The sequence below is a fragment of the Dipodomys spectabilis genome, unplaced genomic scaffold (genome assembly GCF_019054845.1).
Source record: "Dipodomys spectabilis isolate Male_0828 unplaced genomic scaffold, ASM1905484v1 ptg000043l, whole genome shotgun sequence".
NCBI lineage: Eukaryota > Metazoa > Chordata > Mammalia > Rodentia > Heteromyidae > Dipodomys > Dipodomys spectabilis.
This window is the reverse complement of record NW_024870720.1, coordinates 16,284,745-16,309,118: the sequence shown is the minus strand read 5'-3', so window position 1 is coordinate 16,309,118 and position 24,374 is coordinate 16,284,745. Positions and strand designations below refer to the sequence as shown.

General features: G+C 37.0%; 1 protein-coding gene across 3 annotated transcripts in view; it reads right to left on the bottom strand.

Moving 5' to 3' along the window:
• Cep135 (centrosomal protein 135) overlaps window positions 1–24,374 on the bottom strand; it is a 52,921-nt gene that overhangs the window by 25,088 nt on the left and 3,459 nt on the right. For all 3 annotated transcript variants that reach the window (XM_042678176.1, XM_042678177.1, XM_042678175.1), the window contains exons 2-13: window positions 23,683–23,839; window positions 22,470–22,660; window positions 21,471–21,638; window positions 20,361–20,502; window positions 17,071–17,155; window positions 13,143–13,271; window positions 11,514–11,729; window positions 7,471–7,536; window positions 6,472–6,610; window positions 5,147–5,370; window positions 1,923–2,075; window positions 953–1,105 (exon numbers count right to left, since the gene is read on the bottom strand). In XM_042678176.1, the coding sequence (XP_042534110.1) occupies window positions 953–1,105; window positions 1,923–2,075; window positions 5,147–5,370; window positions 6,472–6,610; window positions 7,471–7,536; window positions 11,514–11,729; window positions 13,143–13,271; window positions 17,071–17,155; window positions 20,361–20,502; window positions 21,471–21,638; window positions 22,470–22,660; window positions 23,683–23,795 (1,779 nt within the window). In that variant the 5' untranslated portion in view covers window positions 23,796–23,839. The remainder of the gene's footprint in view (window positions 1–952; window positions 1,106–1,922; window positions 2,076–5,146; window positions 5,371–6,471; window positions 6,611–7,470; window positions 7,537–11,513; window positions 11,730–13,142; window positions 13,272–17,070; window positions 17,156–20,360; window positions 20,503–21,470; window positions 21,639–22,469; window positions 22,661–23,682; window positions 23,840–24,374) is intronic.

Genomic DNA, 24,374 nt, shown 5'->3' with positions numbered 1-24,374 from the left:
GATATAGTTCACTCCATGGTAGATTGCTTGCTTTATATGTTCAAAGGCCTATTGCTCAATTCCTGGCACTGTAACACAACAAAACAAAACCCACATATTCAATGATTCAATATATACGAAATGCCCAGAATAGACAAATCCAGAGACAGAAAGTATGTCACAGGTTGCCTGTGTCTGAGGAGACCCATGAGGAAAGAAACTGACAGTAAATGGATACAAAGTTTCCTAGTGTGTCCAAAGTTGACTGTGGTAAAGATTGTACATTATGAATATACTAAAAACCACTGAATTATACTTTTTTTAAATGGGTCAACTGTATGGCATTCTTTTATTTATTTTTTTAAAAAGTGTCATTCTTCACATGAAAAACTTCCCTTTGAGTTCAGGGGTCAACAAATATTTTCTGTAAAAAACCAGACAGCACATATTGTAGAATGAATGTCTCTACTGCATGTCTTAACTGGCACACACACACAAAAAAACTACAGGCTGTAAACATATTCCAGTAACACTTTCTCACAATGAAATAGTCTTCTCTTGTTTTTGTTTTTTTTTTTTTGCTTTTAATTTTTTTGTTTTATTTTGTTTTTTGAAAGCAATGTAGAAAGTGAAAGCACTCTTAGCTACAGGCTGAGCCTAATAGGGCAAGCTGGGTCTGCCAGCTTGGGCCACTTGCCCATACCATGTAGATGTGCATCATTAGCAGTGTCATAGGAAAATACACGTTAATATGTGAATTGTATTAATTTTTTTTTTGTCAGTCCTGGGGCTTGAACCCAGGGCCTGGGCTCTGTCCCTGAGCCTCTCAAGGCTTGTATTCTACCATTTGAGCCACAGTGCCACTTCCGGCTTTTTCTGTTGATGTGGTATTGGGGAATCGAACCCAGGGGCTTCATGCATGCTAGGCAAATACTCTATCACTAAGCAACATTCCCAGCCCCGGACTACTTACTTTTAACTTTTCTTTTAAGGCTTCCCTTTCTGACATAAGTCTTCTTAAGTCAGACATTGCAAGTTCCTTTTCCTTTTCCATAAGACTAACGAGATTACTAGGGACTGTGGTTTGGGAGGATTCTTGTCTTAATGTAGATAGTTCTTCTTGAGCCTTAGAGAATTAAAGACATAAATAAACACTTTGAATGCATCCACTATTTTGAAAAGATAAACTAAATACATGCTATTTCCACTGTCTTCCCAAATTCCAACAAAGTAATGGGGAAAGGATTCAAATCAAATGATAAAACCAAAAAGGATATTTGAAAGATGTAGTAACTACAAAATGCTGGAGACTAGACAGACAAACAGAAATTAGCTAGGCAGACCCAAGAGAGCTGAAATTTAAGTACTGTCAAGAAACTCCAAAAGTGGATTAATTTGTATGCCAAACCCTAAAATAAGCAAAAATTTCACCTCCTGTCAAAACAGCAAGAAGACTGACAGGACAAAATCTGATGACAGACACCAGGCTTTGCTTAGACTCACTTTGCCCTTAGGACAAGTGAGGCATGGGAAAGGGGCCATATTATATTGATTTCCTCTTCCATAGCAGAGCCTTTTTCACTAGTGTTTACACCTTTAATAGCCAATAGTCCAAACAGCAAGTGAGCTACCTAAGTTTATTCTGGCATTCAGACATATGGTACATATCTAAATCCCAGAATAAATTAGGCTCAGAGTGAGGCCTGTTCAGGTAGTTTTGATCTGTCACATGCACAAGCTAGAAGGGAGAATAGATGTAAAAAAGTGAAATATGTGCTTTGAGAACAAGATGAGAATATACTACTAATTAAAATTCTAATTATGAAGGAATATCACAAGGTCCATATGTTAAAAGAACTTTGATGAATACATATTGGCTTCACCATGGTTAACCGGTTCTATCATTTAGAAAACAGTTGGGTTAATTATAATACATTTCTTACTTCAGTATATAAGGTACTCAGTTTATCTCTTTCTGCTGTCAATAATTTAACATTGGACTGTATATCTTCCATGTATTTTTCAAATCTTTCTAGCATACGCTGAAGTTCATCTCTTTCTTTTGTGATCACATGAATTTCTGAATTGTAATCATCCTGAAACATAATTGAAAGACAGAAGTTACCATTTGTTATAATTATCACCACATGGTTGTCACAAAGATGCCAGTGATGAGGATGACTGAGCAAGGCTAATAGACAAAAGGCACAGAATTCTTTTAATGTAATAAAGGAAAACATTTTTAACAGAAAAAAATCTATCGGAGTAAATGATAACACTGGCAGTACTGAGGGGAATTCTCTGGGGACCCAGCTGTCAACATTCAATCAGGTCCTATCAGATCCTTCCACAGCTCTCCTGGACCTGATAAGCCCCACCAGAAACAGCAGTAACGCCCAGGAACTTGCAACACATACAAATTTGGGGCTTATTCCAGACTTAGAAACTTAAGACGGTAGGGTTCCTTAACTTTGTTTTTTAAGGCTTAAAAGTGATTTTGAGTCCTGGAAATTTTTAAGCACCATTACTTTAAATCCTCTCCAGGGAAGGGATCAGGTGGGTATCCGTGTATTTGTTCACCCAGTGCAAGTAACTCTAACAGTGTCACTTATTTTTCAGTGATCAATAAGACTGAATATTAAGATCAATTTTCCAACCAGGCCTAACCCCAACCATCCTCAAATGACACCTATACAAGGTCTATTTTTACAATCAGATCAATGCAAATACTTCTACCAAGTAGTATAAGCTTATCAGTGAGTCAATGTACCACCTTAACATACCTTGCTTTCAATATTTCTAAAACAAGAATATACCTACTATTCCAGTTCAATTCAAAAGTTCCAGTGTTAACTGTGAAAAATAAAGATGGCACATTTATAGCATTTTATTGTTAAAGTACTAAATGTAGGCATCTCAAATTGGGATTATCTGATAATTCAGTACAGACATGAAATTATAAAATGAGATCCATAACCCAATGATATCTAAATTTTAAAAATTACAGAAAGGAAGTGATCTGTACAGATTCTAGAAAAGGACTCAATGAATAAAGATTTAAGTCTATTTTCATTACTGTTTAGAACTCAGTTCAATGTCACTTTCCATAATGAATTCCTCTAGATTCTCCAGTTAATTTATATCTTTTATGGACTAATTTCAAGCTTTCATATCTATTCTACTCTTCATTAACATTTATTATAAATGAGATTAAATTAAGGGTTGCAGAAATAGCTCAGTGGTAGTATGTGCAAAAACAAACATGAGTTTGTTTTTAATGTATGTCTACTAAAATTTAAGTTCCATGAGGGACATAGTAGATATCCAGGCTTTTTCACTACACATTCAGTTCCCAATATGGCACCTAGGAAAGCATACATTCCTGAACATGTGTTGGCTGAACTCATCTCTAAATGTATCTTGCATGTAGGTAAGAATACATTAGTATTAATATATAATAATTAACTCCTTTTCATCACTCCTTACTACACAGTCACACAAGATCAGGAACTTGTCTGTCTTCCATGCCTCCTCATTCATACCCACTTTACTCATGTATTACCCATTACTTTGGTTTATTTTGGGGGCTTTAAAATATTCCAATACAGTCCAATTTCTGAATTCTAGAAAAGGGGTGGTCTGTGCCACTAAACAACATTTCAAGAAAATAAGCAAATTGAAGGGGGAAAGGTATCTCATTGTACTAATACCTTATCATTACCACTCCCATTTGTCCTTTAATTATGAATCTGTTCAAAGCAACTGAATCAAATATTCAGGCTAACAGCTTTGAAGCCAGGCATGGTAGTGTTCACTGATAACAGCCGCACAAGGGACACTAAGATAGGAAGATCATGAGTTTGAGGCCAGTTAGCTACACAATGAGTTTGAGGACAACCTGAGCTACATAGTGATACTATAGTTAGGATTGTAGGTGTGAGCCACCACACCCAGCTTGCTAGCTTTCATCTTTTTTTTTTTTTTTTTTGAGATAGGATCTTGTTTTATTGGCCAGTCTGGCTTTAAACTTTTCATCCATCTGACTTAACTTCCCAAGTAGCTGAAACTATAGGCTATGATTACCACCATGTCAAGCTTTCAAAGTGAACACTTTTAAACTGTCAACTTGCAAATGTATAGAGTGGACACATGTGTTCAGAACTCACTTCCAATTTCTAGCCATTTCCCACAGCAAAGAAGATGCTCAATCGACAAAATGTAATGCTCCATCCTGATTGGTCCAACCAACGCTGCAAACAAATGAAGCCTGCCCGCTATGTGGTCAAAGAGACTCTGCTACCAGGAGGAACAGAGGTGATCCAGGAAGTAAATCATTAGAGAGAAGAGTCCATAAGCAGAGTCCCTGGGCTCTAGTTCCTAAGCCGATGCTTTGCACTTTTCTCCATGACACAGCTAATCCACCTTTCCTTAATCTAGCAATCAGCATTTCTACCTTGTTAAGGGGTCATTTTCCTACTTAATCCATGAAACAGCATTTCTACCTTGTGGAAAAGGAGGAGAAGAGAGGAATGTCATTTCCCTACTTAATGCCAGTGCCTACAGAATAGGTTGCAGCAGAAAACAAAGATCAAAATAATGACTTTTAAAAAGCAAACGTGAAGTTGGGCATCAGTATAATCCTAGCTACTCAGGAGGCTGAGATCAGAGGATCATGGTTCAAAGCCAGCATGGGCAGAAAGGTCCATGAAACTTTTATTTTTGTTTGTTTAGTCGCCATTGTGCCTCGACTCTTGGCCTAGGCACTGTCCCTCAGCTCTTCAGCTTAAGACTAGTGCTCTACCACTTGAGCCAGAGGGCCACTTCCAACTTTTTCTGCTTATGTGGTGCTGAAGAATTGAATCCAGGGCCTCATGCATGCAAGACAAGCACTCTACCACTGAGCCACATTCCCAGCCCCCATGAGACTCATCTTCAGTTAACCACTCAGAAAACCAGAAGTGGCACTGTGGCTCAAGTGGTAGAGTGCTTGCCTTGAGCTAAGAGCTCATGGACAGCGGCCAGGCCCAGAGTTCAAACCCCACAATCGACCAAAAAAAAAAAAAAAAAAAAAACAAAGTGAATAAAGTTATATGTAATATAATAATAAAACAGAAGTTTCATAACAGTATTCTCCACCTTACTGATTACTCTTTTACAGAGGTATTACCTTTTCTAATGTTTTAAGTATTGGAAGTTTTTCACGTGCACAATAATTCATAGAGGAAGATCTTCGTTGTATTATATGTTGGAGTCGTTCTAGTTCTCTTTTATAATAATCTCGTTCTTCTTCTATACCTTTCAGAAATGTATCTAAACGAGAGGGTGACTTGTCTCGACGTTTTATTCCATGTTCCAGCCTCATCCTCTCAACTTCCAGAGTAAGTTTTCTTTCTGCAAATTAAAGTGTAATGTCAATTTCTTTTTAAAATGAAAGCAACAAGAAATCGTGAATTATTTTGTGTATCACTCACAAGTGTCAAGGAGATAAATATTAAAAGAGGAAAATGGAAAAAAGTGAAACATTAAAAGTTTAAATAAAAATCCACTGAGTCAAATCCCCCTGTTTTTTTTTTCTAATCACAGGGTATTATCTAGTACCTTCAAAATAAAGCAATACATTTCCACATGGTACTTTCTAGATATCTGAAAACGCAGTGAAACACAAATACATTTGCAAACAAACAGGACATGAGCAAATCAAACACTAAGCTTGAATTTCATGCATATACAAAGAGATCAAAACAAGTCTTTTTCAAGTAAGTACAATGATCAGTTTTTCATTTTTTATTTGGCTTACACGGATCTCAAAGTTCTGGGCTCAAGCAATCTTCCTGCCTCAGTGTTTAAAGTGGCTGGGACTACAAGCCCATACCATTGTACCCTGCTCACAGTTACTAGTTTTACCACAGAAATTAACTCTTCATAAATGAAAGTACCTGAATACTGGCAATTTCTTATTGTTCTTATAGTATGACCTAATTTAGATAATACTTGTTAAAACTGTGAGGCACTGAATATTTTCATGATATATTCTGATTTGTTACCATCTCTTCTTCCATTTATTCAGCAGATACACAGTGAGCATTTACCATATGCAGCTGTCAAATTCATGAGTTGACATTCATTCCAAGAAACAATGAAGGAATGCTCTTTGGTTTTCATTCTATTACCAGTCTGTCTCAAAAAAATAGATACTGTAAAATGTTCAAGCAGGGTTTCTTGGACTAACCAATCAAACATATTACAATACTGAAAGTTCCTAGAGATGAGGGGTTTCTCCCCTATCTACAATGCCTAATGTGGATTCTGGTTCATGTCAAGCTCTCTACAAACATCTATTAAATGAATGTAGATGATCTACTAAGAAAAATAATAAACTACAGGTTGAAACAAAACCCCTTTGTATAACAACTTAAATAATCAAAAATAAAAAGGAATATATTAAGAACAAATCTCAATTACTTTTCAAGTTGCTAACATTGTATATCTTACCTGTACTTGTAAAACTTTCCAACTTTTTGTTAAGTCTTTGCTTTTCTTGTTCAAGCTGATAAACAACAGTTTCCAGGTCTGATTTCAGAAGGAGTTCATCACTCAGTCTTTCCTTTTCTTTATGGCATGCATTTAATTCCTATAAGTTTTTAATACTATAAACACAATTTCTAATAACATTGTAAAACATTATAGCACTTGAAAGTTTAAATAGATGTTTATAAGCACTTAGAGAACTGCAATCCACACATATGTATTCATAAACACACTTTTAATTATTCATGCATACAGTTTCAATTAAAGTCAATTAACAATGGTAGCTAAAAGCAGCACCAGAGAACTTAAAGATTAACAATGCTTCTTTGTGGATGGAAGAACTGTTACATTATATTTTTCTACTTGATTCTAAATGAATATGTACTTATGCATGAAAAATTATAAAAGCTTATGTTTAAAAGGTGGGGAGTAGTTAGTGCCCAGCATTTCCACTATGGTTAAGTACTTAATAAATATTAACTACTAATACTATCATTAATTGTATTAATACAAACAACAAAGCACTAGAAGATAAAAGAAAGACCAGAAAGTAGTAACAGAGGCATTAATGTCAGCCCCCACTACTGAAACTTGGTCACAGGCCTGAGACCAGCATAATGAGTCATTCAACATTTATACATACAACATTTGCATACATACAAATAGTGAGCACCATGCTGAATGAAAGAAGTTCAGTACATTTGGACTACCATATGGAATAGTTACAATATAGTATCTACAGCATCTAAAGTAGATGCTGGTTGTCAGGGAGTGAGTGCTAAAGAGTAAAAGTCTTATTGTTACGGGGCAAAAATGCTTTGATTAAACAATAGTGACAGTTGCATAAAACAGACAACACTTGAATGAGTGAATATTGTATGTAAATTATATCTCAATTTAAAATATATGTTCAGTAAAGCATTTCCCACTTAAAATGCTGGCAATTTAGTATGACTAACTTACCAGTTTAAGTTCTGCCATTGTTTCTTCAAGATTCCGCATTTCACTGAGGTTTCTTTTAATCTCTTTCTAGGAATAAAAAGCCTATTAGGTAAAGATCTAAAGGCCTATGAATATCTATCATTAAGGCAGAGCACAGTAAGACTGAGTAATTTTTCAAGTAGTTCACATTCCCCTCACTAGTAGGACTTGAAGCCTTAGCCCTAGTAGTCTCAATGAAGAGGAAGCAGAGTTGAGGTTCTCTTTATTCTTTTGGTATCCTCAATGCTTACAGAACATATATATAATATCTGAAAGGGCCACTTCAAAATGTTTTTTACCTACTGTGTACTTGTAGGACTTTCCTTGGGCCTTAATTTTTTAGAGTGTCTTATGGTACTATTATATCCTAATCTTCCCCACTTGCTTTTACCAACTTGGATCCCCTATACTGCAACCCAGAGGTCAAGAGGCCATTAAAATATTATGACTCAATAGTAGTCTTTTGTTAGCCAAGTTGTCATTTCTGAGACTTGTAGACAGGCCATGAGAAGCCATGTTAAGTACCTAGTGTACAGAGCACAGAGGATGCAGAAGGAGGAACAAAAAAGGGATGAGACAAAGAGTATCAGTGAACTAAAACCACAAAAGCAGAATCAAAGCTCCATGAATTACATCTTCCTAAGACTATTGGCTTTCCAAGGTCTCTTGAGATTCTGTATGAATTTTAGGATTTTATCTATTTCTGAAAAACCTGTTACTAGGATTTTGATAACAGACTGCTGAATCTGTAGATGATTTTGGATAATTTAGTAATGGTTAAGTATTCCAACTTATGAATACAGTATGTCTTTGTATTTATCTGTATCTTCATTAACTTTTAGCAATGTTTCATAGTTTTTTACCATGTTGGTAAGGTACTTAATCTCATTTTTAGATTTTTTGCTTATAGAATTGCACCTAATTTTTGTATTTTATCAAATGTAACTTTATTAAATCCATTAATTCGATTTTCTTCTCCTGGTACTAGGGCTTGGACTCAAAGGCCTCATGACTGCCTAGCCAGCTCTACCACTTGAGCTACTCCTCCAGCTCTACATTTTGTTGATTAATTGGACACGTAGTCTTTTTTTTGCTGGTCATGGAGCTTCAACTCAGGGCTGGGGCCCTGTCCCTAAGCCTTTGTGCTCAAGGCTGTGCTCTACCATTTGAGCCACAGCGCCACTTTTGGCTTTTTCTAAGTAGTTTATTGGAGATAAGAATCTCATGAAATTTTCTGCCCAGTCTAGCTTTGAACTGTGATCCTCAGATCTCAGCCTCCTGAGTAGTTAGGATTGCAGGTATGAGCCACCAGCACTTGGCTGGAAATGTCATCTTAACAGACTTTTATGCCAGGGCTGGCTTCAAACTGAGATCCTCCAGGTCCAAGCCTCCTAAGTAACTATGTTTTCAGGTGTGAGTACTAGTGCCTGGTTTAATTCTATTATTTGGTGTGGAATTTTTAGGGCTCATGACACCTGAAGTCACATCCTGTGTATAGAGGTAAGTTTACTTTCAGTTACAATCTGCATGCTTTTCCTTTTTCTTTTTCTTTTTTTTTTTTTTTTGGGTGTCTGGTCATGGGCCTGAACTCTGGGCCTGGGCGCTGTCTCTCAGCTCTTCAGCTCAAGGCTAGCGCTCTACCACTTGAGCCACAACACCACATCCGGCTTTGTTTTTGCTAATGTGGTGCTGGGGAATCGAACTCAGGGCCTCAGTCATGCAAGGCAAGCGCTCTACTACTGAGCCACTTTCCCAGCCCCGCTTTTTCTTTTTCTTGTCTAACTGCTCTTGGTAGGATTTTCAGCACTATAGTTTTTGTTGGGGTTTTTTTTTGGATAAGCTCTGGTAATATAGACCAAGAATGATATCAAGCTCATGAGATGCCTGTATTGGCCTCTCAAATGCTAGGATTATGGGCATCTATTACTTTGCCATTAATGAGCCAAGCTCAGTGTTAAAGTGATGAGAGTATGTCTCCTATACTTGTTCCTGGCTTTAGAGGAAGGACTTTTTGTTTTTCAACACTGAGTTGCTGTGGGCTTTTTATTAGTGGTGTTCTATTCCACTGATTAGTGATATGACAATGTATAAATTCAACTCGGGCTAGGGGCAGTGGCTCACATCTATAATTCCAACTACTCAAGAGGCAGAGATCATGAGAATCACAGTCCAAGGCCAGCTGAGGCAAACAACAATGATAAAAAACAAACACACAAAAATCCATGAGAATCTATGTAAAAATAACAAACAAAAAGAAAATAATTATTATAAAGAAGGAAAGGAGGGAGAGAGAAGGGAAGAAGGGATGAAGAAGGAAGGCCTTCCTTAGGAAGGAGGGAGCAAGGGAAGGAAGGAAAGAAGGGAGGGAGGGAGGGAGGGTCTGTCAGTTTCTCCTGGCTTTCCAAGTACTATCTGAAACTATGGTATGAATAGTTTCTTTTCCTTTGTATTTTGGTGGTGCTAGTGACCAAACAAAGGGTAGGGTGTCACTCATACTACACAGGTGCTTTGTCACTGAGCTACATGCCCAGCCCTTGCACAATTTTAAGGAATCAAAATCTAAATTTTTAGTTTATATATAGAGTGCTTCTTAAAAGTGATTCACCCAGCCAGGCGTCAGTGGCTCATGTCTGCAATCCTAGCTACTCAGGAGGCTGAGATCTGAGAATCACACTTCAAAGCCAGCCCAGGCAGGAAAGTCCATGAGACTTTTATCTCCAATAAACCGGTAGCACTGTGGCTCAAGTGGTAGAGCGCTAGCCTTGAACTGAAGAGCTCAGGGACAGCGCCCAGGCCCAGAGTTCAAGTCCCAAGACTGACCAAAAAAAAAAAAAAGTGATTCTCCTAAGAACTTGCTTATGATCTGGATATAATGTGAGTCTCAACTCCTATTCTTCCACTACAGCCACCTTTCTCACACTGCTTGGAAGAAAGGCTTACATCTCATAACATAGCAGCATACCGGTTCAAGATTTAAAAATTTATGGCACACCAGATAAAGATATCTGAAATGTTGGAGCTTGCTGAAGGCTGTAAAAGATACTACTTTCTCTCATTAAGTTTTGCTAAAAAATGTAGTTCTACAAAACTGTTTAGTTTTTAAATATTTATCAACATTTCTGGTATATCTGTCCCACTGATAACTAATAATTACTCTGTTCAGAGAAAAAAACACTTAATTTTGTTGGCATAAGAAATTTCTAAAACCAAAAAGTTTTAATGCATGTACTGTTTAATCTAGACTGGTACAGTGATATTAAAAAGACATTCAGGTATAAAATGGTAAAATAGGATAAAACTTTGTGAATATTCCAAGGAGAAAAGGTCATTTAGATTTTACTGGCTACATTTAAAAGAAAAATGAGATAGTTTCATTTAGGACTGAGTATTATGGTACATTGGAAATTTTACTGCTTGCACCTATTTAAACTAAACGATGAAAAATGTGAGCTACTAACTTCAAAGTTAGCAAAGACATACAATTTTAAAAACACCTTTAGGTGTGCTTGAGCAAAAAAGTCAGAGGATAAACTTCAGAGGCTCTCTCAGAAGGCAAAGATATAGACAGAAATCTCAAAGAAAATCAAGATGGGTTAGAAATTTATCAAAGGGCTAGGAAGGTGGCTCAGTGGTAGAGTGCTTGCCATGTATTTATGAGGCCCTAGGTTTGATTCCTCAGCACCACATGAGCAAAAAAAGCCAAAGTGGTGCTGTGGCTCAAGTGGTGGAGCGCTAGCCTTGAACTGAAAAGCTCAGGGACAGAGCCCAAGCCCAGAGTTCAGGCTCCACGACCAACCAAATAAAAAAGAAATTTCTCATATGTACTATAGAAAAACATTTAAACAACTAGAAAAAAAATGCAATCATTTACAAGGTAGAAAAAAACTTAAGAACTAAACTAACAAAAGCAAAAAATGAAAACACCAGATAAAGATACCTCTATCCTGAATAGGAAGTCAGAAGGGCTCAAAGCTCACTGCCACCCAGCAGTTAGTGAACCTTCCCACAACCAAACATGGCATTACCTTTGCTTCCCCAAGCTCTTTATTAGCAGACTCCAACACTTCTTCTTTATGTCTTTCCAATTGCTGCGCTAACTGGTCTATTTCACTTAATTCTTGGCAGAGTTTTTCATTTCTGTTACTTAAACTAACAACTTCGCTTGTCACTGTTTCCTTGGTTTCCAAAAGCTCTTGAATGTGCTTCTCCAACTCTTTATTAGCTTGCTGAAGAAAGTCAACCTAAATTAAATTTTCAAGTCATGAAGTATATGAACTGGAAAATTATCCTAAATACTGAGCCTTCCAACTAATAGTTTTTAAAACTACATTTTAAAAGATACAAAAATTACAACAGCTACTTTATATTTTTACACTGCAATACTGATTTTGAGAAACTGACAATGAGTTATTTAATCCAACTATGTATCTATTAGCTTTGGTTTTCTAGCACAGAAGGAAAAAATAACTAAGAAATTTGCATTAACTTTTTACCCAGAGATCTAAAATTATCAGCAGAATTATCACAATGATATGTTAAATGGTGCTGTCCAATTGAATAGCCACTCACATCTAGATGTACCTACTAAGCGCTTGAACTATGGAAGGTTCAATCTCAGATGTGCTATAAATGTAAAATGTATACAGGATTACATTATTACAATTAATCCCACTTTTTTTTTACTTTGTAAAATCTGGAAACTAGTAAATTTCATATTTAGCTCACATTGCAATTCTATTGGATAGCACTCTCCTAGAGCTACTGCTGATATTTCTTACTACTAAATACAGCAATGTGTTTTACATTATGGAACTCTCTTGCTCCCCCTATCCCCTACCAAATGCAGGTTTTACTAGTGATGCTGAGAATCAAACTCAAGGCCTTGTGCACGCAAGGCAAGTACTCTACCACTGAATTATACCATATATATACACACATATGTGTATACTATATATAAACATATATACAATAGTATAAAAGAAATATATGTATACTTATATATTTGTTAATATTTATATATTTACATGTTGTTTTTATACTATAAAAATGCATAGCTAATTTTTTTTTTTTTTTGGTCATTCGTGGGCCAGAACTCTGGGCTTGGGCACTGTCCCTCGGCTCTTCAGCTCAAGGCTAACACCCTACCACTTGAGCCACAGAGCCACTTCCAACTTTTTTCTGCTTATGTGGTGCTGAGGAATCGAACCCAGGGCCTCATGCATGCAAGGCAAGCGCTCTACCACTGAGCCACCTTCCCAGTCCTACTAAAAAAATTTTTAAATAAAGTAAGCCAAAAAGAAGGATATATCCCATCATCATACAAAGACAACCATCATACAAAGACAAGCTTTGTTAATACATTTTGGAATTTCTCTTTCAGTAAGTTTTCTTACCAAGTACATTTTCACATTTAAAAAAAAGCAAATTGAAGATCACAATATGTCCATATTTTATTCTCTTCTTTTGAATTTTAAACTCTATGACGTGTCATAATTCTTGATTCATTGAATATCCTTTAAGAACAATGTTTTTCAATAGCTGTGCTCTATTTCTAGACACTTTGTCTCTATCAAATAAATAATAGCTTAGTGGGCAATCTTGTCCCATGTACAAATCTATAGACCATTATCAACAATTATTCTAAGAGATTTTACCTGAACGTTCAGATGAGCAATTAGCTTTTCGTTGGTTTTATTTTTGGTCTTCAGAGACAGGATATCAGGGGACCGCCCACCATCCAGAGCAACTGACAGGCGCTCTATCTCTCGTTCTCTCAGCTCAATCTGGAGATACAAAATGGGGCAATCAGTTTCTAAGATCTGGAACGAGCAAGATCTTGGAATGTACTTTTTTATTATCTCCCAGAGTCTGTGCAAAAATTAACATTCACATTTTCCCACAGATAGAATGCATATATGCAGAACAAAATAAGTAGCACAGAAAATGCCAACTGGATTGTCACAGTTTTCATAGTAAATATTTTCACTGAATTGATTCCAACTTAATTTTACAATAATTGTTTTCTAGTTTAATTTTTAATTAAATAGGTTCTAATGAAAAATTATACCACAAATTATACCAACATCAAATACAGTGAAAGCAGGGGTCATACTGTGGGGGAGGGACATACAAAGCAACAAAGAAATCATCTTATAAATCTTATAAATGTGTTAGAAACAACAGCAAGAAAGAAAAAAATTTGAATCCTATCTTGGGGTTCATTTCGCCTAACATCAACTTATTTGACCTTTTCTGCTTGTCTCAGACATATACTAGCTATTGCAAATAAGGGAAACCATGGGACCTATGTTTCTTTGGGCCTGGCTTACTTCACTTAACATTTTTTCCAAGTCTTTCCATTTCCTAACAAATGGGGCAATGCCATTCTTTCTGATGGAGGCATAGAATCCCATTGTGTATGTATACCACATTTTCTTGATCCATTCGTCTACTGAGGGGCATCTGGGTTGGTTCCATATCTTAGCTATGGTAAATAATGCTGCAATAAACATAGTTGTGCTGGTAGCTTTAGTATGGTCTTGTTTGTGATCATTTGGGTAAATGCCCAAAAGTGGGATTTCTGGGTCATATGTGGAGTCTTTTGATGAACCTCCATACTGCTTTCCAAAGTGGTTGAACAAGTTTACACTCCCACCAACAATGCAGTAAGGTTCCCTTCTGTTCACATTCCCTCCAGCATCTTTGGGCCCAGAGGGGGGAGGGGAGAAGGTTGGGAAGGGAAACAAAGGAGGAGACAACAATGCTTGATAAGAAATGTACTCATTACCTTGCCCATGTAATTGTAACCCCTCTGTATGGTATTTTCACAATAAAAAAAATTTTAAATTTAAAAAATTTCCCTCTCCTACGATTAGGCAATTTTCTAATACAAAAAGCAAGTTGCTAGCAAACAAATACATTCAAATACCAAACCTGAGTCTGAGCGACTTCAGCGCCTGCTGAAGAGAATGAGTAAATGCAAAACACTAAGGAAACCGAGTTGTACTCAACCGCAACATTAAAAATAAAAAGCCGGAGCAGATTTAATTACTGATTATTCAGAAAGCAGTTAATCAAAAAGATCACTATTAACCATAAATTGGTATTACTAAGTCACATGCAAGAATTTGGAATGAAAAACATACTTGCAGGCTTTTTCTTTTCCAAAATAAATAAGTAAATACACATTTTAAAAGAAAAAGGAAATGAAGATCAAACATTCACCAATTATTGTGCATAGAACTGGTGTAGAATGACTAAAGCATTGACTATAACTTTCAGGAAGATTCACCTTCATAGAAAAAGCTCAAGTAAGCAAACCAAAAATTTGCTGGTTTCATGGCAGAACAAAGGAAACAGTACATGGCATCAAAGTAGTTAAGGGAATGAAGTGGCTTACTTATTCTGTATGGTATGTTTGTGCCTGTGGAAAGCAGCATAGGCCTTATCAAATACATCCAAAAAGGATATAAACCACACTAGGTAGTAACACAAAACGTAACACAATGTAGTACTTTTGAGGTAGTAGAAATGGCTCACTATGATTAGATTGTAATAAAAGGCAACTTGTGGGTGATTACACATGTGTGAAGAATTAGGTCTTAATAGCAAGAATAATCCTCTACCCATTAAATTTTAAGCCTGAGTACATATAAGAACTGCTTTGTAGTAGCAGTACTGGGGTTTGAACTCAGGGATACTATGCTCTAGGCAGGTGCTCTACTGCTTGAGACACGTCTCTGACCCTTTTTGCTCTGGTTCTTTTTTGAGAAGAGTCTCATTTCTGCCTGGGTCAGCCTGGACTGCAATACACATACTCACACCTCAAGCTAGCACTGACAGATGTGTGCCACCACGCGCAGCTTTTTCTGATGAGATAGTGTGTCACGAACTTTTTGCCTGGGAAGGTCTCAAACCATAATCCCTCCAGTCTCTACCTCCCAAGAACCTTGGATTATACGTGTGTGCCACTGGAACCTGACTTTAAAGTTGTTTTTTTAAAGATTAAGAAGTTGAGCCATGGTAAATCCTGAGAAGGTATGCTAAGTCTGGAAATGAGCTTGAAAACAGCAAAAGTTACAGTAGTGTTTTTGTTATTGTGTTTGTCACTGTCTTATTATTATTGTTGAGACCCCCACCCTCACAATGTGAAATACATGCTGAAGAAAACAAAATAAACTCAGCAAAAAGAAGAGCAGTGATATCTGACAAAGGGCAGAGTGAGCTCAAGTAGACGGATAGCCACAGTTTGTTGGAAGTTTTGGTCATGGGGACCAACATTACAGACATTGCAGAGGATGGCAAAGGCTGGCTGGGGTATGTTCATAAAGTACTTAGAAAAATGTCACAGAAGTGTGAATAGGAACGGGAAAATAACATCCAACTCAAATATGTTTGATATTTTTAAGCATCTCTTTGTAATGCTTGCTTGACATGATTTCCTTTCTGCCAAAGTACTTTACAGAGTTATACCAACACATAGTTACAGCACTATAGAATATGCAGCTATGAGCAGAACGGGAGGAACATGTCACCCAGGTTAAGCTTCAGGAAGCACACTGAGAAAGCAAGCTTGCAATTTAACTAAGACATCAGCAGAAAGCACAAAAGGACAAGAGCTCACTATGCCTGATTTAACTCTGCCTTCAATAATCCCTTGCTGCTTCATAAAACCGATTGTGCAAAATACACACCAAAATACAAACACTCAAAAGAGTAATTTTCAGACATGTATGTTCAAACGACAAACACATACAATTATAAAACAGCATACTTAAGTGAGAAAAGCCAAACTCAAAAAAATACGTTTTCATTCATATGTAGAATCTAGACATATAAAATATTAACATGACAGGAGACTGTCAGGAGGAAGAGGAAGGAATGGGGGGAAGAAGAAGAATAGAGGATAGAGGGGAATATTCTGGAAGTTCATTTTTTTGTGTGTGTGCCAGATCTGGGGCTTGAACTCAAGACCTGGGCACTGTCCCTTAGATCTTTTGTTCAAGGCTAACACTTTACCACTTGAATTCTACTTCCAGCTTTTGGTAGTTTATTGGAGATAAGAATCTCATGGACTTTCTTGTCTGTAGTGTCTTCAAATCACAATTCTCAGATCTCAGCCTCCTGAATAGCTAAGATTACAGGTATAAGCCACCAGTGCCTGGGCTCTAGGAGTACATTTTTATAACACACACACACACACACACACACACACACACACACACACACACACACACACACACACACACACACACACACCCTAAGAATCAAATCAAAACAAAAAACAGTACACATCAATAAAATCCCTCCTCAGATGGAAAGAACAGTGTGTTTATTAAATTTTATTTGGGGATATAGATGTGTCACCTAAAAGAAAACTAAAACTACACAAAAAAATGCTATTCGCCTCAATGAATAATGAAGGGAGCCCAGTGCTGTCAGGCCATTCAAGGCATTAATTCTACCAAAAAACTGATAAAGATAAAAGCTGCATAAAAACTCAGTGATATCAGGTACAAGACAATTGTAGTTATGACCACAGAATCCTTACAGCTATAGGGATATGCAGTAATGATGACCTACCTGCTTGCCGTAGTCTTTCACTCCGCTTTCCATCACTGCTAGCTTGTTCTGTAGCTGCTGGACCTCCTGCTGAAGTTCCTGAATCCTGAAACACATTTGTAATGAATGATATGAAAGTAGATGGTTGTTTGACAAATTCCACACTTCCTGCTTCTTAATGAGTGATGAAGTGCCGTGCCAGAGTCCCAAAGCCGCAACATTAATAGACTTATGTCATGTTGGAGAGAGAACTGCATGAGAACAGGTAGAAATCTCAGTGGTAAATAACTTGAAACTTGGGCACATTATGCAATGTACCCAATGTACCAATGCACTCATCACACTACTCTGTATGTGTGTATGTGTGTGTGTGTGTGTGTGTGTGTGTGTGTATCCATGCACAAGCGTGGATACCAGTCTTAGGGCTTGAACTCAAGTCTTGGGCACTGTCCTAAGCTTTTTTGCTCAAGCTTAGCATTCTACCACTTGAGCCACAGCTCTACTTCTGGATTTTTGGTGGTTAATTAAGTAAAGGAGTCTCATAGACTTTCCTGCCAAAGCTGACTTCAAACCATACTTCTTAGATCTCAGCCTCCTGAGTATCTAGGACTATAGTGAAGCACCATTGCCAAGCTCTCTATTCTATTTTGATACTTAGAACAACTCTTTGAGGTCCTACTACCAATTCTTAGGTCCAAAAAGTTGAAGGTCTAGTTCAAACTTCAGAGCATCACAATGTGAAATAAGGGACTAAAGCAAGTTTTCTAAGTCTAATTAGCTTTGGATTATTTAATAAACTACTATGCAATCCTTGAAAGAAAATATTAAGAGAACAATTTTCCAAGTGACTAAGGTAAAAACACCAACTTGTTCTATAACCTGTAAATTTTAAAAGAACATATTTTGTGCAAACTATCTGAATTCTACAAGTACTCAAATGGATTTGTAATATCTCAATAGGTTCTTACAGGAAAGATAAAGACTTAAAGGCAGACCTGGTTTTATTTTGGTTTGTGAATTTTGAAATTTCTCATTAATATGCATTGGTAACACAAGGGTTCATTTTGATGATCCATAGATACAGTGTACTCTCCACAAATTCCTACCTCTATTAAACAAGACAGTCAAAAGGAACTAATGTCAGCCAGGTCTGTGGCTCAAGCCTATAATCCCAGCACTTGAGAGACTGTCAACATGAGACTTATGGCTCAGGAAAATTATGATTCAAGACTAGCCTAGGTAAAAAACCTTGTGAGACCTCTTCTCAACCCATAGCTGGGCACAGTGGCATGCACATGTCATCCCAAACGACATGGAGGCTGAGACTGGGAGGATCGTGGAGTCAGGACAGCACAAGCAGAAAAATCTAGAAGACTGTCTTCTCAGAAGGGAAGCTGGATGAATGTCTGTGATCTTAGTGATGACAGGAAGGCTTAAAGTCAGTGGATCACTGCCCAGGTATGTGCCTGGGTAAAAGTGAGACCCTATCCTAAAGAAGCCGGTAAGAAACAGGGCTGGAGGCATGGCTCAGTGGTGTCACACCAGCCTAGCAAGTGTGAGGCTCTGAGGACTGCCAAAAAATGAATTAATTGATTAACAAGACAAAACAAAACAAAAAACAGGCTGCCAACTCTGCAGCCCAAATCAATTTTTAAATAATACTAACATTTTACCTAAGGGATCCCAGGCTGTAACATTTTTTAAAACTGGCAGTACTGGAGTTTAAACTCAGGGCTACACACTTGCTAGACAAGCACTCTACCGCTTGAGCCACATTCCCAGCCCTTGTTGCGTTAGTTTATTTTCCAGGTAGGGTCTTACTTAGGCTTTTATCCTGGATATTCTAGAACTATTATATGCCTGCCTCCATTTCCTGAGTAGTTTGGATTACAGGTGTATTCTAACATGCCCAACTAGATGTTGAGTCAGGGGTCTCATTAACAGTTTTGTCTAGATGGCCTTGAATCACTATCCTACTATCCCTGCCTCCCAAGTAGCTGGGATTATAATAAGAATGTAACACTATATTGTCTGACTGTTAGTTTATAACTTTAACAGAAGAGCAAGGCACAAAATACTGCATGCCTAAGTAAGTATGTACATTTTGGTACATATACTGACTAAGCAAAATTAGTGAAGAAATCATCAGTTCTTCAACCAATTTTTTTTAAGATTATACTAAGATAATTAAATGCAAAGAATTCCTCCATATTTTCTGCACCATCTACAAAGCACTATGTGCAATATTCCCTCAATGGATCCAGGGTGAGTGCTTCCCATAGATGCCCTTGTTTTGGTAGTACTTACTCGTTTGTTTTGCTGAACCTCTTATAATTTTCTTACTGGCATCTCATGTATTTCTCGTTCATCTCTACCACTGACTACAGACTTCTAAAGAACAGCAATACCATCTTATTCCTCCCTCTTCATATCTCAGAACACGTGCACAGTGCCTTGCCCAAGAGGTCTAATGAATTTTTAATTAAGTAGAATTTATATCTGATTCCAGTTTAAGGAAATATAAATACAGAGTTAGAGAAATCATGAGAGAAGACTTTCAAATCCACTTATACATCTATTCATGTCCAACTGGCATTTGAAATAAATCTGAAGAGATGCCTAAAAAAGATGAAACTAAATGTCTAAGCAATGCTCCTGAAATAGGTTCTTGATGTCACTAAACTACTTTAAAGCAAAAATTTCACATACATAACCCATTTGAAATCAAAGTTTCACAGCAATATTCCACAGAATTCAGAAGGCAATATTTGAGTACCTGTACACAAATTTTGTGCTAGGAACAAAGGGCACAACGGTTACCAAGACAAAAGCATTCCTTACCAAGAGATTTACAGCAACCAATGGTCAACTAAACCAGTATGATTATAGCTGGGTGCTATGGCTCATGCCTGTATTCTGAAGTACTAAGGTGGTGGAGATCATAGGATCATGGGTTCAAGATCAGCTTGGGTAAAAAAGTAAGACTTCATTTCAATAAATAGTGGCACACACCTGTGGTCCTAGTCACACAGGTGGCCACAGGTAGGAAAATTTTAGTCTGAGATCAACTAGGTGCAAAAATTTAAAACCTCACTGAAAAATAGCCAAAGCAAAAACAATTGGAGGTGTGGTTCAAATAGTAGAATCCTGCCTAACAAGTGCTGAGTTCAAACCACAGAACCACCACAACCACCACCACAAAACAAAACAAAAAAACACATTATTTTTATTTTGATGCTAAGGACCGAACTCAGCATGCTGAGCATTGATTACCCTGGGTTACAACCCCAGTTGTAAATGATTTAACGTACCTGTTATCAGCCACTTCCAGAAGGTCTGCAATGTAAGGGTCATCAGGCTGAGGAACTGGGTAAGAACTGATTTCAGAGGGGGGGACTGGCTCATCAATTTGCATCCGCTGGCGCCTGAAAGCAATGCTTCTTTTCTTGCCACCTTAAAAAAAAAAAATCAGGAGAAATAAAACAAATTTGACTTTCTGAATTTGGCTTATTTGACTTAACAAAATCACATTTTCATTATCCACTCATTTGGTCATGACTATAAAATGTTTATGTGCCTTCATTTGTGACATATGACTCAGATTTAATCTGACACTCTACTATACTATACAGACATTAGGTTTTAGTAAGACTAAAAGCTGAGTGTGTCTTGTAGTTCACTATTATGAGCTCAAGACATTATTACTAACAAAAAACTGGCAAAGTATACATCCTCATTAAACAATGTCAAAGAGCCAGATAACTGAAAATTGAAACAGCAAAACCAAACTAAATAGATGTCACCTGTAACGTAAGTATGCTATAACCTCAAATAGTAAGGAATATTTTCTTAATTATGTTTAAAACTAGCAGGACTTAACTTTTTCTAATGGATAGAATGATCAAACTTGTCCTGGTCTAAAATGCATAGATAAATTATCTTTTTTTTTTTTGCTTGAACTCAGGCCTAGATGCTGTCACTGAGCTGCTTTATGCTAAAGGCTAGCGCTATACCACTTGAGCCAAAGCTCTACTTCTGGTTTTTTGATAATATATTGGCAATAAGAGTCTCATGGACTTTCCTGCTCGGGCTGGCTTTGAACTGTGGTCCTGAGATCTCAGCCTCCTGAGTAGCTAGGATTACAGGCATGAACCACTGGCACCTGGCAACAGTTTATCATTTTTTAGCATCTGGCCAAGATTTGAGTTGTACATTAAAAGTTAACAGGTCTGGGCTGGGAATGTGGCTCAAGTGGTAGGATGCTAGCCTTAAGCAAAAGAAGCTCAGGTTCAGTACCCAGACTCTGAGTTCAAGTCCCAGGACTAGCAAAAACAAGAAAAGAAAACAGTTCCTCAGGAATAAATAACCCACCATTTTGTCTTTATTATAATCCTAACAAATTTAAGAATGAATAGACTTACCTGGAGTTTGTACTACAGCATGCAAATTCTTTTCTTGAAGTTGTTGAATTTTTTCATTCTTAGCTTTACTCTCTTTCTCCAAAAGTCTGAGTTTATGAACATATTGGTTATTTAGAAATTTCAGATCAGCTGTTTCATGTGTACTCTTCTTCAATGCTGTTTTCAATTCTTACGATGAAAAAGAGTCAAAGACTAAAGATCAAGAAATCTATGAAGTTCTTCCCTTTCACAAAATACAAAAGGTCAAATCAAGAAAGGCTCCACCTGATTCTTCTTATGCATGCTTTGTCTCAAGCCCATTATTCTACCATTATTAACAAAACTGCAAATATCTCACTAAACACAAAGGGGAAATACTGTTTTATATTGCTATAGTGCTTAATATATAATATGGCTTTTGATCCAGTAAACTGGATCATGAATTCATGCCAGGCATAAAGTACAAATTTACAGTAAGATAACCAAGGACTGGAGGTGTGGCTAAAGTGGTAGAGTACCAACCAGGAGCAAGCAAGCTGAGCAAGAGTCTGAGACTTTGAGTTCAAACCCTGATACTGGCAAATAATAATAATAATAGTAATAATAATTTTTTAAAGAATAATCATATAACTATCTTAGGCCTGGTATCTTTGAAATCATCCTATACTATCTACTTCCTAGGTCAGAAACTTGGTTAAACGTGGCTTTCCTTTACTTTACCACTTTCATTTTCAATGAAAAACAAAAGCTATTTTAAGAACTTTTCCTCATTGCTAACATTCTAGCAATTTTAACTCTAAATTTTAATCCACATATATTGAGGTCTGACCTAGCTATAGAATGCATATTTATTTATTAATATCAGCAATTCCTTATCTCTACTTCCATTCACATCTGGTGGTATTCAGGGAGCTATCGTTTTTTATAATCAGCAATTTCAAAATTAGACTTTAGCCTTATCTACATGCAAAGCCAAAAAAGCAAAGATGTTGTACATACAAATTACCGACTTTCCTTTACCTCTAATGTTTTGTTCTGAGCACTCTCTCAGTCTCATTAGCTCCAGGTATAATTCATTATTTTCCTTACTCAATCTTGCATTTTCAAGCTTATAGGGCTCCAAGACAAAATCAAAATTTGCACTTTCTTTTTCAGCTTTCACAGAAGATAGTTTTAATTGTCTAAGGCTTTCTGTAGTATGAACTAAATCACTGAAATTAAAAAATAGAAAATATAAATACAAGAAAACATTCCATTAATTATTTTAGTAAACTTAAAACATACTTCCAAATACATTTCTAACCTTAAAATATATCTTAAGTGATACCAAATTTTCAGGCTCTTTCAAAGTATCAGGTCCCCTAAAATTTCTCAAAACAAGATCGCTCTGAAGTACATACACATTGAATCACTCAGAATCGCCTGCCTACACATGCTCCAGGCTAAGCAAGTAAGACTCACACAAGTAAGGATGTAAGGATCTTAGGATCTAAGGATCTAAGAATGTAGGCTAGAAGGACATTTATTCAGTACATACTTAGTGAAGATGAAGCAAAAGGAAGCCAAGTAAAAACTTGAGACCTACAGCTCAAGCCCAGCATTGCACCAAGAAAGAAGGAAAGAAAGGAGGGAGGGAAGAGTCAGGCTGGGAGTCCAACTCAGTGGTAGAGAATTAACCTGAGGGTTCAATCTCCAGCTCTTCTTTTTTTTTTGGGGGGGGGGTCCGGTCGTGGGGCCTGAACTTTGGGCCTGGGCGCTGTCCCTCAGCTCTTCAGCTCAAGGCTAGCCCTCTACCACTTGAGCCACAGCGCCACTTCTGGCTTTTTTCTTTTTGCTTATGTGGTGCTGAGGAATCGAACCCAGGGCCTCATGCATGCAAGGCAAGCGCTCTACCACTGAGACACCTTCCCAGCCCCTCCAGCTCTTCTTAACAACAAAAAAAGGAAAAGTATTTCTCGACTGTATCAGCACTTCCTCAGCTCTAGTTCCATTCACAGAGAAACCCTCCTAAATGTCTGCTCAGAAAAGCAGTGTGAACAGTGAGTGAGCCCTGCAGGAAGGGCTGGGAGAGCAGGACTGGAAGAAAAACAGATAAGGACCCTGTCACTTAAATGACTTAATAACTCAAAGGACTTAAATGTCTACCCACTTCTTTACCGAAGAAGGAAGTGCAACCACAAACTACACCAATGGACTGGATTAGCTATATTTAGGTCTGTATTTCTCACTTTACCTGAAAATTCTCTCTACCAAAGGCAAACACTCCACTGTCAGAGTCTGTCGGTATCCCAGCTGATCTAATCTTCTTCTGACGTTAATAAACTTCCTCTCTGCAGCTGTGGTCATCTCGCCTTCCAGAACCAGGTCTATTCACTTCAAAATTTAAAGTCCTAAAAAAGAAGAATGAAACACGGTTATTAGAGCTGCTATTGGTGTTTCTCAATAACCTAACATTATTTTCATATGAAACAATTATTTTCGTTCCTTTTTAAGATAAATTAATTAACTGCTTATAAAGCTAACATTTATGATCTGTGATGCTGTACTATAAAGTACATATCTCTTCCTAAATCTTAAATATAAAGTTAAACCAATAAAGATTGTAGAAGAAAACAAAAAATTCCCAGAGGTAAATAGATAATTCTTTTTAACTGTTTCAGATTTTTAAATTAGCATACAGAGGGGAATTTCACGGTTACATCTCTGCATATGTATAGTATATTACAATCAGTCTTGCCTCCTCGTACACTCCTTCCCCAGCCCGAAATAATTTCAACAGTTTTCCTTGTTTTATTTTCATAGTTGCATACAATCTATTTTGACCAAACTTAGAACTCTTTTGATAGCATTAAACATAAAAGAAAAATTACTTGTAAACTGTCATCAAAATTAAAAATATCTCCTCAAACTACTCCATCACAAAAA